General features: G+C 35.5%; 2 protein-coding genes across 2 annotated transcripts in view; both read left to right on the forward strand.

Moving 5' to 3' along the window:
• LOC140157595 (putative N-acetylated-alpha-linked acidic dipeptidase) overlaps window positions 1–18,923 on the forward strand; it is a 51,462-nt gene extending 32,539 nt beyond the window's left edge. The window contains exon 16 of the mRNA XM_072180835.1: window positions 18,522–18,923. Within this exon, the coding sequence (XP_072036936.1) occupies window position 18,522 (1 nt within the window). The 3' untranslated portion in view covers window positions 18,523–18,923. The remainder of the gene's footprint in view (window positions 1–18,521) is intronic.
• LOC140156691 (putative N-acetylated-alpha-linked acidic dipeptidase) lies at window positions 1,507–18,923 on the forward strand. The gene is made up of 18 exons (XM_072179627.1): window positions 1,507–1,870; window positions 3,843–4,011; window positions 4,941–5,078; window positions 5,440–5,565; window positions 6,622–6,808; window positions 7,095–7,188; window positions 8,294–8,392; window positions 9,467–9,552; window positions 9,766–9,885; window positions 10,480–10,562; window positions 11,247–11,310; window positions 11,446–11,513; window positions 12,016–12,113; window positions 13,020–13,110; window positions 15,746–16,004; window positions 16,245–16,326; window positions 16,944–17,039; window positions 18,278–18,923. Exons 1-18 carry the CDS (start codon window positions 1,677–1,679, stop codon window positions 18,498–18,500), a joined length of 2,277 nt encoding a protein of 758 aa, XP_072035728.1. The 5' UTR covers window positions 1,507–1,676; the 3' UTR covers window positions 18,501–18,923.
• Window positions 18,924–19,365: the final 442 nt, after the last annotated feature.

Raw genomic sequence — 19,365 nt, forward strand, 5'->3', positions numbered from 1 at the left:
TTTCAGTTTATTATAGGATAGTAAAAACATTTACAAAGCTGCATTTTGCAGAAATTCCTATTGAAATTGAATAACCAGTTCCAAAGATATGAGCAATTAAAGAGTTTCCAAAACAATATGAAACAAAAGGAAATATTTCCTTTGTTTGGCTGTATCTCAAAATCAATATTTCCGAGTTCCGACTGATTTTGCTTGATCGCATCACATATTAGAACGTATATTCGTTTATTTATAAAGGAAACGTTACGAATCAAACGACTGGGGTAATGCAAGTACAAATTTTTAAATTAATTTATCATTGAAAAAGAAGTTATAATTTAGCTAAAATAAATTCAGACACGATATATACTTTCTTAGTTTCAAGAGATTAATGTTATTTGAGAACGTTACAAAATCTATTCAGATTTTATTTAAGATATTTTTGCGGTATTCGTAATTGAGTCCATGCTTGACTCTGTGTTTCTAATAATTTCCCATGCCCTTTGCCCTTACAAACGTGCACTTAATTCCACGGTCACTAAGTTCCTTTAATGTAAATATATTTAATGGTAATTAATTATTTTGATACAATAAATTTATCTGATTCTTGTAACTTTTATCACTGCTCTCGGGGGTGCTCCAACACAAAAGGGATTGCTTTGGTCTGAAATATTTGAAAGGAGAGAGAAACCATATTGCATTCTGATATCAAATAATTTTGATTTTTTGAAATTCGCAAAATGAATGTAATACACATTTTATGGCAAATGATTAAAAATTTATATTTTTGATATTTAACAGTATTTGAAGTAAACTTTATAAATCTGATGATTTATACTTAAAGTGTATGTAGGTGGGATGAAAAGCCGACGATCAATTGAAAATTTTGACCTTTCGTATTGAAGATATGGATTTTTTTCCTTCCAGCTACATACACTTTAAGAATATATCATTAGATTTATAAAATTTACTTCGAGGACTGTTATAGGCCTATATCAAAAATGTGAAAAATATCAAATTTTAATAATTTGTCATAAAATTTGTATTATATCGTGAATTTAAAAAAATGAAAATTATTTGATATCAGGAAGACATTCTTCGTATTCAGAATGCAATTCGATACGTCTAATGTGCTCTAATGTCCCACAAAAAATACTGTCGAAACGCTAAAAACGCTCATTCCAGATCACTTAACACATGCCAGATTTTGGAAAAGCCAAATGTAAAATGTTTATAATCATGGTGCGAGCACAGCAACCAGGACATTTTGCATTATGGTGTCCTAATGTTTTTACACCTTTCAGGGCGTAGACCTAATACTGAAACAATGCCCAAAATATGTGCCAAAATTCGCTTTCCCCTAACCCCTCCCCTTTTTCGACTAGTCACAAAATACCCCCTTATACAAATTGTTAGAATTCGTCTGGGGTAAACATATAAATGACTGCACCAGGGGATTATACCACCCCTAGAATAGAAGCTAACAGAGAAACGGTTCCCCCATCTCATTTGTATAGGTTCCCCTCGTACTTGCGTACTTTAACCTCAGGTGTACATAGTTATTCGCAGTGATTTTGTGATAGACTGCGAGGTTTTGTCTGCATTTACATTTCGATGAAACAAAATCATTATATCCAAAAATACTAAATTTGTGATTATACTCTGAGACGATTTGGATTTTGGAATAACCTACCGGAATGGAACAAAAAATTATTATTATAATAGTGGTGGCTTCCATTACGGTTCTAGCGGTTGGCCTTGGCATAGGCATTGGCATCGGTGTGGCTGTAGCGCCTAGCTCAGAAAATGCAGAAATCCGAGAAGAGATTGGTGGTATTGCGGACCAGTTACATGATCAAATAAGTAACGAGAATATCAGAGATAATCTCAGGTAGGTAGGTTAGGTTGGTAAATTATTATGTAAGGGCTCAGGCCCGTAGCCAGGATTTTTTGTGGAGGGGTGCTGATTTTGAAAAATTCAAGGGGGTGTGGCAATTCTGTGAAAAATGGACTTTCTTCCCCAAATTTAGACCTGTTTTGACCACAAAAAAATCAATTTTTTTGGCTCGCTACGCTCGCAAATTCTGAAATTGTTCCACTTTTTGTATACCTTTATAATTTAGGGTGGGGTACGTCGCATCCCGCACCCCCTGGCTACGGGCCTGTAAGGGTTGTTTTTGTATTTTATTCTGAATAAAAGTAACAGTTTACTCGGCAAAAGAAACATAAAACTGCCATACTAATTTTTATTTATTGTCGATGTTTTATAGTACTAATGTTATAAATCTAATGCCAATAATTTTATATGATTTTGTAAAATAATTAATCATACATGACGTGTGCTTATATAACTAAGACACGCATTCAATAAGCTTTTTAACCGGTGCTCCGGTTTCCTCCGGCTTCTAAAATCGGATCTCATCTCATTTACATATCCCTGTCGGTTGGCATCCCTTTAATTTAGTAGCCTCGGAACACTATGGCTTTGCCTGGTTTCACTCGAATGTAAATAAATAAATATCGAAATGGATAAATATCAAATAAACATTCTGATTTCATTGAGTTCGGAACAACGTTAAAGTTGTACATGTATTTTTTTGTTTTGACATTTTACTCATCACTTTTGATGTTATGTTGAATTAATGCCTGCGTCTTTCCAATGCAACATTGAATCCTCTTGCACTAGGATCCACAACATACTCATCTATCAGGGGCACAGTTCTTTAACCCCAATCCATTTGTACATTTATTGAATGACCTTGAAAATTTGTGTACGAAAACTCATACTTAGCAACCTGATGTCAAATTTTGCACTATGATATTTTAACTAAGGTTATTGTACTATGCTATTGGGATGAGGTCACTTTTGTGTTGAAAGAATCAGAATGCACAGATTAGTGACCTTTGTGGCATTAACTCTCTCCACACGGGTGTCGACTGCAGACGACAAGTTTCGAATTTTGTTTTTAAAATTCAAAAATTCAGAAAACTAAATTTTCATGGCCATATTTGGATTCAGCATGAAAAATGCATTAAAATATGAATACGAACAAGCCTAGTATTGGTTCAGTGCAGTAATTCTTGAGATAGCGGTTTATATTTATAATATTTTATTTGAGAAAATATCTCAAAACTGTGTCTGTATGAAGTGATATCGAATTTAGGTATTGTCTCCAATTGATGTTGATATTTCCCCCAAATCTGAGCGAGCTTGGGATACGTTGTATGTGCCACATTGAACTTTCTTATGTGTATATAATGATAATAATGATGATCGCCTGTAGTGCAACAAATTGAGACATATTACGTTTATTTGCAACCGAATCATTGTTAAAACATGGAATAAGACCTTTTTGCTTGTTTTACAAGCGATCAATCATGTCAAACCAAACGAAGATTTCATTTACATAAAACAATTAACTTCCGAAAATCCAACAATTATTTAAATTCATGTTCTCAGTTGAACCAGTCAAAGATGTTTTAGAACAACAAAGGTATCTGTATTATATTTAATGTTCCTAGCCGTGGTTCAAAGCTAAGCAGGGTCATTGTCCTTAATACGGGTAAAAGGCTCTACTCTCTTGAGTTCAAATATTTGAGAACGCCCTTGTCATTATGATAGCAACATTGTGGAATTGGGCAATAATGAGATTTGGCAAGCACAATTGCAAATTTCATTGTATTTTGTGTGTTGTATTTAAAAGTGCTAGAGCTCCTTTAATGTCCAATTGATCAATATTTGTAGACCGTTATTGAAATAGAATTATCTCGATTCGTATTCTTTACATATCCCGTACCATTGCAATTATTTTCCTACTTGTCTTGATTATTATTCATTTATACCTATTGACATTGTGATATAGGTATTTAACACGAGTGCCACATATCGCTGGAACTCCTGCAGACCGAGACGGTGCAGAATATCTGCGTGATAAATGGTTGGAGTACGGCGTGGACAAGGCAGATCTGAAACCATACAAAGTATTGTTGCAATATCCTCCTGACCCCGACGATACGGAAAATGCAAACAAGGTTTGATATTATTAAGATTGTTGTTTGAAACAAGAATTTTAGAGCATTCATGAAACTCGGTAATTGTACAGCCGAGTAAGACATATTTCGTCAAATAAGCAAACAATCTATTAAAAGGTTTTGATTTCTATTAATGAAGTACTTTTACTCAAAGTTCATTGTCCTGTGGAACTGCAATGAAATGATTTGAAATAACAACATCTATTACCAAAAAACTATACAAAACTTTATGTGACCAATTAACATTTTTTCGAAGTGCATGTGCCTGAATTTTAAGCCCTTTGTATTAAAACCTTTGGCACGGGAATTGTGCACACATAAGTCAGTTGGTAAAAGCAGTATTTAGCCTTTGAACGTTTAGAAGTTTAGAAGTAGTATCTACATGGTTAGAGGGGAAATATGTCAAACTATTTTCACCAAGTAGGGGCTCCGGAAGATTTTAAATATTGGGGGGTCCAATGGCACCTGGCCAAAACTATTGGGGGGGCAATGGTACTTTTCCATAGCCACCAAAATTATTGGGGGCCGGGCCCCCCTGCCCCCCCGGTTCCGGAGCCACTGCCAAGGGTTAGGGGTGATAGGCTCCTAGCCAATACCGTGCGATTTCCCTTAAAATATAGTTGCCTTATTTCTCTGATAATTGTTTTATTTAACACGAACTTTGTCTAGGGGCTGAGATAGGAAAACTATCGCACGATGAAATAGGTCGTGTCGTTGCGATTGCCGAAAAGAGTGGCAAGATTTGCTCATGAATATTTATGAGCTGTAATAACGATTTAAACTGTACATGTGTTTTTCCTTTTTACATATTAATACAAGAACTGAGAAGTATACTCCATAGTCCCTATCACCGGGAATCAGAATCATCAGTACACTTGATCAGTACATGTAGTATTTGAAATTTGTCTCTATCAATACGTTACCAACAGGTGCAAATATACAACCAAGCTAGCGGAGAAGCTGATTTTGAGTCCTCTGGTCCTGAAGATGATTTTGGGGAAGAGGAGTTACAACAACCAGGCATACCAGTGCCTTTTAATGCATACTCGGGTACTGGTGACGCTCAGGTTGGATTTTTTTATTAACAGCTAAATTTAAAGATAGATGCTCTTTTTCTTCATTTATTGTCATCATTATTCGTCGTCGTTGTTGTTGTCGTTGTCTTCATTATCTGCATTAATATCATCAGTGGCAGCATTATTATTATTATCATTATAATAATAATAATTATTATTATTATTAATATTTTTATCATTATTATTATTATTAATATTTTTATATTATTATTATTATTATAATATTATTAGTACTATCATCATCATCATCATCATCATCATCATCATCATCATCATCATCATCATCATCATCAGTAGTAGTAGTATTACTATTACTGCTATTATTTTTTGTTGTTGGTGATATTTTAATTAGGCAGAAATTGTGTACGTACATTATGGAAATGAAGAAGACTATGAGTTCCTTTTGAGTATAGATGTCAATATAACAGGACGAATCTTCATTGCTCGATATGGAGGTGGCTCTGGCAGAAGTCGAAAGGTGAGTGATGTTGCAACCAAAAAAAACCCCAAATATACAATATTGAATACCTAATAGCGTAAAGTGTGAACAAATTGCACTTTTCTTCCATTTCTCGAGGTGAATTCCAAATTTGACAGAACTAATACCCTTTCACAATTCTTGGCCGGCAATTTTGTTTTGTATAACGAATCGCAAAGTTTTTACCATCCCTTAAATAGTACAAAAATCAAACGGCTCAAATCAATGTCTTCGTAAGAATGACATATTCCAATACTGAATTTTTCCACTATTGTGGCAACATTCCAACGATCTAATATTAAGAACCAGTTGAAACTCACGTCCCAGCAAACATGGAATATTAATGTTAAATAACATTAAATTTCACCAGAAGTCATTTCTGTGAAAAATCTGTGACTGGTTGAAAATCCGTGAAAAATATGTGTTGGATCACAATTTTTTCAACCCATCACAGATTTATAAAAGTCATAAAAACACATTGAAACAGCATTTTTATAATGTTTTCAAAAATATTATTTGAAAATATCTTTTTTTTTTATTTTTTTTTGTCAAATATTTCGTCAAATCTTAAATGTTAGAATATTTTGCAAAACATGTTTTTGAATGTTATGCAAACGTTTTATGCCCTTTATGTAACCCTTTATATAAACTGGCTTTTAAACGTTTTCTGGCAACCTTTTTTAAACTTTAAGCCAATAATGTTGAAAACGTGTTGTGTTTGCTGTGGTATCACTTCAATTTAAAACTCCAAAATAATACTAGGCCTTTATCTTTGAAACTATTACCGTATGCCTTTAAAGGGAGCTAGAATACTGGATTTGGGGACGAGCAGAGATCAAAATGTTAATTCATCTTGAGTGGCATTACAGATGTTCGTCTTTCGTTACCTGCCTAAATTGCGAGTCTTGACATTGACCTATTGCGTTCACTACAACATGGTGTTTAGTGACGCCATCTGCTTGTTTATGTAATACCTTTTCAATGCTATCCCCTATAGTTTACTGATCCAGTATTTTGTAAATTTTGAAATAGTTCTTTGATTCTTTTTTCACCTAGACACTAACGGCACAGCGCTTCGGTGGACTAGCCCTCGTCCTATACTCCGATCCAGCTGATTACTCAGTACCTCCTGAACAAGGTGCCCCGTATCCTGATGGGCCTTGGTTGCCTGATACGGCCGTGCAAAGAGGATCCATATTCTATGATGCAGGGGACCCTCTAACACCGCATTATCCATCCACAGGTAGGGTGTGGGTGGTGGAATGTTTATGGAGGGGTGTTTGTGTGTGCGCGAGTGGTACAGGCATATTGTGCGGAGCGTGTGGGGTGGGGTGCCTGTAGTGTATGTGCAAACATGCTTTTTTGCGCACGTGTATGTGGATCACATTAAATGCCCGTGTGGGGTTAAAATGGCATTGTGAGAGTAGCGGGAACACTACTCATTTATGATCCTATATCATGTATATAATATTTGGATCCACGAAGTCTCTGTTTACTTTAATGGTTTTATTCTCAAATCTGATAATTAGAGGGTGCTTTCCGAGAATATCCTGAAGATGTTAAGAGATTACCAGTGATTCCAGTAACTCCGATACCATATAAAGACGCAGCAAAACTTATAAGGTAAATATATATTCAAAGCTGGTCATCAGAATCGTGTACTTCTGTTGCGATTTAGAAATAAGAGAGATTGTGATTTCCAAACGTAGATATCGGACGTTGATCTATTCAAAACCACTCTCCTGTATCGAAGCGAGGTCACGTATTTAACCAGTTTTGAAGATTTTCCACATGCGAAATAAACGTAGATATATCGTTGAAAATGCACAAACTGTGCCCATTTCACAATATGTAAGACAGTCAATGATAATGAACATACGAAGGAACGCCTAATTACTATTATGATCTTTTTTGTTTGTAACAAATCATTATAATAAAGGTACAGCGATGTGTTGAAAATCGACTAAATTTATACGCGATGTCCATACGCAGAGATTGCCCATTGAAATGTGTATGATACTTTGCATACAAAAAATGACATTACGATTTCCCATTTAGGATTCCAACGTAGTATAAAACGCAGATGCTAAGTTGAAATATGCTGATTTTACCTCATGTCGAAGTTCATGCAACGCGCCCAATATGATTTTCAGGACGCAAAAGTCTTATTTTGAAAGTAAAGTCATGATATATGGATGTCGGTATCTTTTATCTACCAAAATATATGTTGTTTTTTTATAATATTTGGGGAGCACAAAAATACAAAAATTTTAGTCAAAATCAAAAGCGGGCTGTTTGAATTAGGCAGAGACTCAGTAGCCTGCGCTTACTATTAATTTTTCATTCACTGTGCCCTCTATCGACCTAGATTAGATTATATCAGATATTATAGTCTTTATTCCCGTCGACTTGTTCTCCTTCGTCATGTTCGTGACGAAGCACAATCCAGTTTGGAACCGAGACTCGCAATATTTAATACCGTATATCCTACGTAAAAACGTACGTGAAAACGTCCACGTGCTGCGTTTGGAACATCGCAATCTCTCTAATATGTTGTATGAAGGGTATTAAGATCGATAATTTTCCAGCTGAATAGAAATGGCCCTACACAGATAATAAATTTGTTCATGGTTTGCAGAAGGCGCCGCAAGTTTTGTGTTTTCTCTCATAAATAAGTATACTGCGTAGTCTATTAATTAACCCAAATTTGCTTTCAATTTTCTTTTAGTAATTTAGCGCCAAATCCACAAATGCCGGCTAACTGGAGTGGTGGCATGGAAATAACGTACCAACTTGGTCCTGGTTTTGTTGGTGAATACAAGGATAGGTAGGTTAATTTACAGCTTCATGTAAAATAAGGGGTCCTTTGAGCCAAGGACGGTGCCAGTCAATATATCTACAATAGTTGCCCATAGGGCATGTAAGTAAAAATCTTATTGTTCTTTTAACCAGCAAAAAAAGTGCGCGAGTATCATTTTAGGACATGTCTTTTTAAAAACACGAGCCGAATCAGATAAAGGGCAGTATAAGGTTGACAATTGAGTTGATCGTTTCTCTCGAGTCTCGAGTATATCGACAGAACATTTTTCTTGATTCTGTTTATATCAACATTGCTGTGGACTTCTATATAAATATACACAGTAAATGCCTCAAATCCCAGGTGGTATTCATACTATCCATGATTTAAAAACTCCAAATAGTACACTACACTGCGATGTGCGTTTGCCGTGCTATTTCACTACAGTAGTAGAGCCAGGATTTTTTATTTTTTATCCTTACTCCTGAAATAATAAAACTTGATCCATTCGAACCTAATATACCTATATTAAAATCTTCCGCTCTTCTCCAGTGTGCCTCTGTGGCTCAAATGGCTAGAGTGTCGTGCTAGTAAAACGAAGTTCGCCAGTTCGAATCCGGCCAGATGCACTGTTTTTTTCATGTTTATGTCCGCTGAGCTGGCTGATCTGGGTAAAGATTAAAATTTGTTCAAAACTAGAATTGGCTCAACATTTGAGGTGTACGGATGCCAAAACATTGACTATTCCGTTTTGATTAGTCGTGGCATTAAAATAACAGTATCAGATAGGTCTACAGGATTTAATTTAGCTATGATGAAGGAAAATCAAGAGCACATCCTGGCTGAGATGGTCTAATGTAGAATGCATACACTGGGAATGCATGTTTAGAGCTTGCTCTCGATAATAATACGAGACGTAGTTTAGTCAAATGCAGTGTCTTGGTCTTGCGTGATTATAGTCTGGTTACCAAACGCAATTTTCAAATTAAAGCGCCTATACGAGTTAAAGATGGCCTGCGGCAGTATCTGTGAATTATGTAGTGGTTGTGGGTAGTGATTGCTCGGCATCCCGTACTAAAGTCTTTCTCTAATATTTCATTTCAGCGTAGGACGAGTAGTTGTCAATTCAGAAAGTGAAAATCGTTGGGCCTACAACGTCATTGGTTTTATTGAAGGAGAAATTGAACCAGGTACGAAAATAAAGTAAGAAAGGGCTGATAAACATACCCTCAGTCGATAATTATTTCTTGGTTTTTTGTGTGAGTGCGTTTGTTGGTTTTTTTTTTTTCATAATGATTCAATATGTTACGGATTTAGTCACTTTGAGCACCTCGTTATGTTTAAATTTATTCGAATGTTAACGAATGCTGAAACGAAACGAGCATTCTCAATTATCTCTACAGATCGTTATGTTCTGATTGGAAACCACCGAGACGCATGGGGATTGGGCTCTGTTGACCCAACCAGTGGCACCGCATCTTTATTGGAGGTAATACGGGTCTTTGGAAAGCTTAAGCGAGAAGGTAAGGATAAGTTGTAAAAGATATTATTTTAATTAGGAAAGCGGTGCCCGGGAGCGGTGCAAATTTAATACCGTTGTTTGTCACTATCATATGCTTAAATAGGTTAATAAATACGTATCACTTGTTAGGAGTGAAATTGTACAAGAAAATGCACCTGTACTGAGATGTTGTTGCATGTAATGCACGGGCCCCGCATTAGTGGTGGGTGCATTAGACTCATCGTTTCATACACGAGAAAATATTCCATGATCTTTCCTATTTTAATAACAAAATCGTCACTAAAAATGTACAAACAAATATAAATGCATCAACCCGCAAGAAAAACGTTTGCTCTGATTGGTTCTCGCTAAGAGTGTATGAAACCCGACTATATATATTAATTGAAGACCGCATGAAAAAGACTAGTTTGTGCAAATGTGCGACGTAATTGGTTGCTGACCAGCGCAGTACGCATTTTTGGTCTGGTTGTCACGACGTCATACACAAACTAGTTTTTTTGGTCTTCAATTATAATCGCTTAGGACTCTGCACGATAGGGACGGTTTATATTTTTATGGTGTTCATCATCATTATTATTATTATTATTACATTCAGGATGGCGTCCAAGACGTACACTTGTATTTTGTAGCTGGGGTGCCGAGGAGTATGGTCTCATCGGGTCCGTAGAATGGACTGAGGTATATTTTACCTTCAACACCTTCTTTTTGAACACCAACCTTTACGACTGCAAATTATATTTTCCGAAAATCAGTCGTATCTGGAATATTTTGGAAAGTTTAACAGAAATCAAAAGGAGTTGAGTGAAATGATAGAATAGCCATTTTAATGGCTAAGTATGCTTTTCATGTTAAATTATAGCTCTTTGATGCAATTTATAACTGTTGACTCACAGATGCTTTCCATATTGCCATCCTACAAGTACCTGCAAGAAAGGTTTATCTACAAATTCAATGAGAGCACGGTTCTGATTCAGATTCATGATCGGAAGGTTACGAGTTCGAAACCCGCCCGTGTCATGTTGTGCACTCTGTTATATTAGGATTGTCAGTAAATATAATTTGCTTGTAATACGTAATAAGTGCTTGTAACCAAATACAAAGAAATTGGTTAATGATGTTAAACATGTTTCTTGAATGTGATTAATTTAGGTTTTTATACCCTTTATATAACCCGGCATTTAAACGTTTTCTGTAAAACGTTTTATATTTGCTGGGATAATAACGTTACTATCTCAAATGGGATGACATGAACCACAGAACCTTTGCGAATTTTAATGTGAAATATAGAAACAATCTTGACATAAAAAAATATAGGAATCTACTATCAATTTACCAGATTATTCACGATGTTTTTTCTCACAGGAATACTATTATTTACTGGGTCAACGTTCGGTGGCATATCTCAATCTAGATATTGCAGTATACGGTAGGTAGTCAAGCCAAATCCAAATCTAAATTTTAAAACCGTAGTAAAAACTTTACAAAGATACAGTAATGCTCTGAATGTCATGAATATTTTTGTTCTGTTTCCTTTTTTAATATAATTACATTACATTTTCAGGTGATTATGTATTGGGCATGGGCGCGTCTCCACATCTCAAATCCATTGTCTATGAAGCTACCAAGAAGGTAACAAAAACAGCCATCACATTAACGTTACTCTAATAAACAATAGCGACAGTGGCGTAGATTTCTTTTTGACATTTGGGGGATGGAGTTGGAAAAAATATTTTTGAAGTATAGTGAATTCAGCACCTTTTGGCGACCAAATAAGTTTACGGTAGCGCGTGAAACATTTTGCCATATTTAAGCTAAAATGATGTATGCTGCAAAAGTGGAATATATTCGCCAAATGGCCAAATATGAGGTTAATTTGGCCAGAAACCCACATACAGGCATCAACATGGGGGTGGGTGGATATTGTATGGACCATCCCCCCTGGCAAAAATATTTATCCCCCATCCCCACGGGATCTACGCCTATGAACAGCGACATTAATAACTGTACAGTCAGATGAAGATCTCAACACCATTTTATCGTCGTTATTCTATTTAAATTAAATGTATTGTTACTCATCTTCATTTCTATACGCTCAAGATCGTGATGAAATCTCATTGTTGTTACCTAACAGATAGCCGACCCATATCCAGAAGGCGACCGTAAAACTGTTTACGACACAATGAAGGAACGAAGACCAGCCGATCCAGAAGACCCAGAAACTCTACCATTGTTAGTTATGCGTTTTATATTTCTTAAAGTTAGCTTCGATGTTTTATTACAACTAATTATATGTCTTTGCCGTTTACTTATTTTATTTCTTCTCCTTCCTATTATACGTGCTGTTCCTCAATTTGTGTATTGTCGCACGGGCTTTACGTGCACAGTTTACCTATGCAGGATCCTGGGACCTAGGATTGATTGCAGATATCAGAACCAGGGATGGTCCCCGCTCTCTTTTCGAATTGTGGGGACTGTCGGTTTGAATTCATATCATATTTAAAGCACCAGTATAGGCTACGCTGATAGTGTTGTAACTTGAAGAGTAACTTGAAGACAAGTTTCGAGTGAATCGGTGCATAAAATTTGACCCTGTGATTTTTACATTAGAACAATAAGAGGTTTACTACAATATGATATAATTACTTTTAAATTTTGGTCCCCATTACAATCTTTTATCCCTCGTGGTATTCATAGGGGGTATAGAAAAATGGAACAAACTCTAATTTTATCATTCGAGGTGTAAGGATGCCACAAATATTGTTTCCGCTAATGTAACAAGAAGGAATGTTAATTTAAATATCACTGCACAGCACCACATCCATATCAAAATGATGCACTTGTCGGCTGCTACATGTGCCTCATTTCACATAATAGCTAGGAATAAATACCAGGTCACTTCAAATCATCCCCAAGTGACATGGTGAATTCTTAAATTCTGTATTCTTAAATCATGTGACTTGGGATGATTTGAAGTGACCTCCACTTGAGATGAGTCTGGTATTTATTCCTAGATATTATGTGAAATGAGGCAAATGTAGCAGCCGACAAGTGCATCGTTTTGATGTGGATGTACATGATATCTAGTCTCACACATTAATATTGCGTAAAAACATGTATTGTTTTCCATAATTTTAGAGTTGGTGGTATTGGAGCAGGTAGTGACTATTACGGGTTTCAATATGGTGTTGGGGTGTCTTGTATCAGTGGATCGTACAGGTTGGACTTTGTGAGTAGAAACAATAACAACAAAAAATAACAACACAAGTAGGACTATCACAATTATATCAATCAGATCAATTCTAACAACAATTTATCTGCATGAACAACAACTTCAACAAAATTAAAATAGTATGCACAACTTTATTTATTTATTTATTTATTTATTTATTTATTTATTTATTTATTTATTTATTTATTTATTTATTTATTTGAATATCTTTTATTTATTCATTTATCATCACATTTGACACATTCGTTAAAGCCACATTGTAACATTTGCTCATAGACATATCACTCACTAAGCGAACCAAAGTCATTGGTCTAGGTGCTCGTTTGTCTCAGGTGGTGAATGACGTGCATTCTCTAAATTCCGTAAATTTCCATCGTCAACCGTGTAATTGAATGGGATTATTTTGAAATTTTAAAACGCTTGAAATATCATAAACAAATAGGCCTATGTTAATAAATAATATAAATACAAGCTAAAACCGTTGGGTTCGATAATGAACCCCACAAAACTAACCGAGTATATGGAAAATGCCATACGGCCGGGCGGTTTCACAAGTTGCCGGCTCTATCATGCCACTCGCCACCTGGTTTGTCTGGGCATTTGCTGAGGTGGACGCCCTCAATGTGTTCCAAATTCAGATTTTTACACAATTGTAATGTACTTGAATAACATACCATGCCAAAATAAGGATTTAGATGCTTTATTTGTGACACACTCTAATAAAACTTCGTGTCCCGTCGTTTTATTGATATGATCAAAATATTAGTCGAACGCACACGCGATGATCATAACACTATAGGTTAAATACCACTAAGTAGTCGAGCTGGGCAATGCTTGGAAAAAGAGAGGGACTATATCTTGCATGTCATCTGAAAAAGCTGATTAAAATTACTGACAAAATACCAATCTGTATTGTTAAAAATTTGCCAATATCAGAGTAACATGCGTAAATGACATGTTTTCTGCCATTAAGTCATCCGTTACTTAATGATTTTCCCACCCAGCCTAGTCCTTAAGGGGAGGGCGTACTGTAAAATTGTTGTCTTTACACTTCAGTGGTTTAGAATAAAAAAGGTCTCAGGTCTTCATATGTTGAAATTATGGTAATTTGGGAATTCAACCTCTTAATTCTCGCTATTCACAATAAGGGCGCCGCCAGCTTGGTTTGCGATGTAATCGTGATGTATCATGGGAAAAGGTCGACATCCAAGTCCGCGCAATACGAATATTACCATGCTATTACATAGAACACGTGACAATATTTTTTAGTTTGTCAAAATAAAGGTGTTACACGCGAATCGATACTCAATAATACTTAATAATGTGATTTGAAATGTGCACAATTAATTTTTCTCTATCGATTTGCATGTAATAGCTTGTAATACCGTTATATTGACAAACTAAAAATATTGTCACGTGTTCCTATGTAATAGCATGGTAATATTCGTATTGCGCGGACTTGGATGTCGACCTTTTCCCATGATACATCACGATTATCGCAAAACCAAGTTGGCGGCGCCCCTTATTGTGAATAGCGAGAATTGATCATAATGTTCTTTATAATACACTGTGAGAGTTCCATGTTTGAGAAATTCGTGCTTGAAATTACCTATTTGACGTGTCATTTCAAAAGGAGACATTTTTGGGCAGGTTATCAATTTGGAGGTTTTTACATATCTCAAATATAGAGATATTTTGCTCCACAATGCTGTTTTCCCCAATGAAATCGGACATTCCTAGGCGAAGATATTGAGTCCGTAAGATATGGTATTAAAAAATTGGAAATTGAGATATCGGCCTTTAAAAATATTATTGACAATGTTGAGAGTAGGAATTATCTTGAAAAATGTCTCAAAAAATACAAGATGCTAGTTATATTCCGATCTGAAACTATCAGACAATGTTATAAACATTAATAACATCACAAATTTGCAGCAAACCCAAATTGTAAAAAAATCACCACCGGGCAGATTTTTGGCTATTTCTCCATCTACGATCCTGCCCAAAAGTGTCTCCTTTTGACATGACACGTCACATTTTCCCATTGAAAACAGTGTTATAGAGAATTAATGGTATTGAACCTTTAGGTACATGGCATAATGAGATCATAACACATCGTCAGGACCGACCACAAGTAACGATCGATGGAGTAACACGCATTGGCGACATAGGCGCTGAATTAAAGCCATATTATAACATTTATGTAAAAATAGATTCGTATTTATTTTCCATAAAATATTAATCTTTACTGTCAGATATGTCCCTTTTAATTTTGAGCCGAACAAGTGAGGTAAAGCATAGAAAATTGGAATTTACTACTAGCGCCCATGCATGTTACTCCCGCGGTTGTAATACGGTACGATCCTCGGGGTGTGTGTGTATGTGTATCCCGCACGCCGTGTACGTACTGTGCATACGTGTTCGCCTAATATTTCCATCGTAATAATAAAACGCCGTTTTTTTGAGGGCGTTCTCCTCAGCAAATGTTATATTATGGCTTTAAATAGGATTTTTTCTTCGATATGCCTTATTTGTTCGGCTCAAAATTAAAAGGGGACGTGGGAGTGAAAACACTTTGTGGAAATGTTAAGACATGGATATAAAAACAAGATGTTTTGTCTCCGTCTTCCAGGATACATACGATGTAGGATTTTATTCTTTGTATCACACTTCGTACGAAACATTCCGTCTTATGGACATCTTCATTGATCCGGAATTCAAAAGTCACCAAGCTATTGCCAGATCGTTTGCCGAGATGATGCGAATGATCGCTGATGTTCATCTCCTTCCGTTTGATGTGAGAGAATATGCGAAGAGTATTCAGTCAAAATGGCAGGCACTGGCTGATCATTCATGGTATCAGGACATCGAAAGTCAAGGAATATCGCTAAGTAAGTTTGTGTCATTTTGAGATCATGTTTCTTCAAAGTAAGAATGAATTATTCAAGTAACTTATAGAGCACATAAAATGGTATTAGTGTAAATTGAATTCCGGAATCAAGAGGACACTTAAAGGGGAAATTAACTGCAGTGTATAGGTCGCAGTATGAAGTAGGAAGGGTGAGAATTAAACTCTTTTTTCGTAAAACTAGATATACAATACGGTAATTTATTATTTTTTCTTATTACAGAATATCTTAACTCTGCAGTAGACAATTTTACACAAGCAGCAACACAGTTTCATTCTAGACTAGAGACTGTGGATTTAAACAGGTAAGACTGATATACTTTGTTTCAATGGACTACCAGAGCAATCCAAACTTGTGATCATATATTTATGTGTGTAATTCTCAAATTTTCACTAAAATGATGTACGATCGATAGTCGGCACCATAAGCTTCGTAAGTAACAGGGATTTACTACAGGAACCCTTCGTATTCGTAACTTGCGAACGGTTACTTGAGATATGAAGGGTTAAAAGTTTAGTGATAGTGAAATGGACCCCAAACACACTTTTAGCCTTTCTTTTGAAAGTTTTCCCAGACTGGGTCTTAGTCTGCATGGTCTAGCTAGTCCTCTGTTCAGATTCGGAACATCCTTAATAATGACGGACTCCTCCTCATTTTGTCCTGGGCATTACCCCTTTTTCATCCTCCTCCACCATTTCATCATCATCATCATCATCATCATCATCATCATCATCATCATCATCATCATCATCATCATCATCATCATCATCATCATCATCAGCATCATCATCAGCATCATCATCATTCTTCTTATTCGTCTTGCTCTACATCTTTTTCGCCATGTTCTTCTTGTTTTTTCTCTTTAATCTAGTTCTAGTTGTTATTCTTATAGGCCTAATATTATTATTTATTTTCTTTCAGTGCCTTAGCTGTTCGCGCTGTAAATGACCAAATGATGCTGTTAGATCGATCATTTATGATGACTGTAGCAGGTATGCCGGGTCAGCCGTTAGAAAGGTACATTACAATAAATGAAAACTTATAGAATAATATTACTGATGCAGAAATTTCTCTTTGATATAAATTGCTAACTTGTTTTGGGTAGTTAATATATATTTACACACAACTTTTAAGTTGTGTGTAAATAAATAAAATGGATCGGATAGCAACGTTTGCACAGTATTTTTTTTGTGGGACATGAGAGCACATCAGACAATCGGATTGCACTCTGAATACGAAGGATGTCCTTCTGATATCAAATAATTTTGATTTTTTGAAATTCGCGATACAATACAAATTTTATGGCAAATTATTAAAAATTGATATTTTTGACATGTTATAGTGCCTGAAGTAAAATTTATATCTTTAATGATATTTACTTACAGTGTATGTAGCTGGCAAGAAAAGCCGACGACCATTTGAAAATGTTAACCTTTCGTATTAAAGATAATACATTTTTAACACGAAAGAAAAACAGTGGCATGATCGGTGGGAATTATATCAATAAACAAGAGTTTTACCAGGATCGCTGTCGCAAATAATAAAGGAGACAAGTAGAAAAATCGAACCCAGAACCCAATTTTGGGACCCAATTTTCCACCAAATATGTGTATCGTCATAATAGTTATCGTCGTAATAATTTGCCATAAAATTTGTATTATGTCGCCAATCTCAAAAACTCAAAATTATTTGATATCAAGACATTCCCTTTATTCAGAATACAATTTGATATGTCTGATGTGCTCTCATGTCCCACAAAAATAAGGAAATAATAAAAATAAAATTGAATTGCCACTATGAATAAAATGTAAAACAACCTGTACGGCTCGTCAGATTTCTAAAAAAGTCACATTATGTTCCCCTTTTCAAAACCCATCGGAAATTGCTCGGAATTGAGATCACGTGGACTTTGAGCAACTAATTACGTACGATCACATCCGGCTAAAAGTGATTTTTATTCAATAAGCTAGGGAGTCAAATTGGCCGACAGGAAATGTCATGAATCCAATCACGGTACCCTTTTGCCCTTATTTAGCCAATGTGAACATGGGGTCATCCGTTTAAATATTTCCCTAGGATATTGAGCTAAAAACCTCAGCTACTTTGTTTTTAACAATATGATACTAATGGAAAGAAATGATCAATTTTTCGTCATTATTAGGATCGATCTAAAACATGTAAAATATGTCTGGCAAAAAGAGCTATGTTGCCACTGGTGAATCGGACATTTCTATTGATGTTTTATGTCATTTCAGACACATCATTTTCACCGGCCGTATCACTACGAGTCGTGATGAGTTTCCTACAGGAACTTTCCCCGGTATATATGATATTATGCATTACATCCTGCGCAAGAATCCGCCCAACCCTGCAGAGACGTGGAGAGATCTGGAAAGACACGTGTCTATTTTAACTTATATGATCCAATCAGCTGCCTCTACGCTGGAGGAAAATACAGCCTGGTCAAAAACTTGGTAGACATGAGAGTGAAATCTTAAGATAGACAAATTATATGTGGGTTTTTTAATACTCATTTAATTCATCACTTTCAGTAACGTTACAATTACTGTAAACGGACAATTAAAAAGAAATTACAGTCAATAAGAAAACTAAATTCTTCTATAGATGGACACATTTGCATAATTATTAGCCTCGACTATGGTTATTTTTGGACTGTTGAAAATAAACGTTGTTGTACCGATGTTCGTTTGAAACAAATGTTGCTTCTCTGTTTAAAAACAGACACATTCTGTGAAATAAAAAAAACAAGATTACGTTCTGTAAAAACTAGACAAAACACGAAAAATATGTAAACAAACAGAAACTGTCTGTAAACACTGGATAATCTGTAACAAACTGACAATATTTTGAAAGTAAACAATGCAGTGATTTACCAAAGAACTACGTATTCATTATTTTGTGAACCATTTCCTCCAAGAGACAAGATCATATGTGATCCGTTCTGACAAAACCAGGAACAAGGCGCGTTTTGACATTTCATGATTTAAAAAAGGTAAGCACGGGACAATAAGCTTTATAATGATACCAAAATTATATACATAGCATCAATACCTTTCAAGATATGGATAAGTTTGTAAATGATACCTTGATATTTTTGTCGAACTGCTATTCTAAAAAATGGGATAATTAGTTTCCTGGTTTACACGGGATTGAATAGGGATTATCGTAGTTCAACTGTCAATTATTGATTAAATAAACCTCTTTTTAAGTACTTTCAAGGATTTGAAAGTCCACTCAGTCCCAATGTCAAGTACCATGAAATTAAGAATTCCAAAATTTGACTTTTTTAAAGGAAATGTCATCTTTCAAGGCCTATAACTCA

Source organism: Amphiura filiformis, chromosome 7, assembly GCF_039555335.1.
Source record: "Amphiura filiformis chromosome 7, Afil_fr2py, whole genome shotgun sequence".
In the NCBI taxonomy this organism is placed as follows: Eukaryota; Metazoa; Echinodermata; class Ophiuroidea; order Amphilepidida; family Amphiuridae; genus Amphiura; species Amphiura filiformis.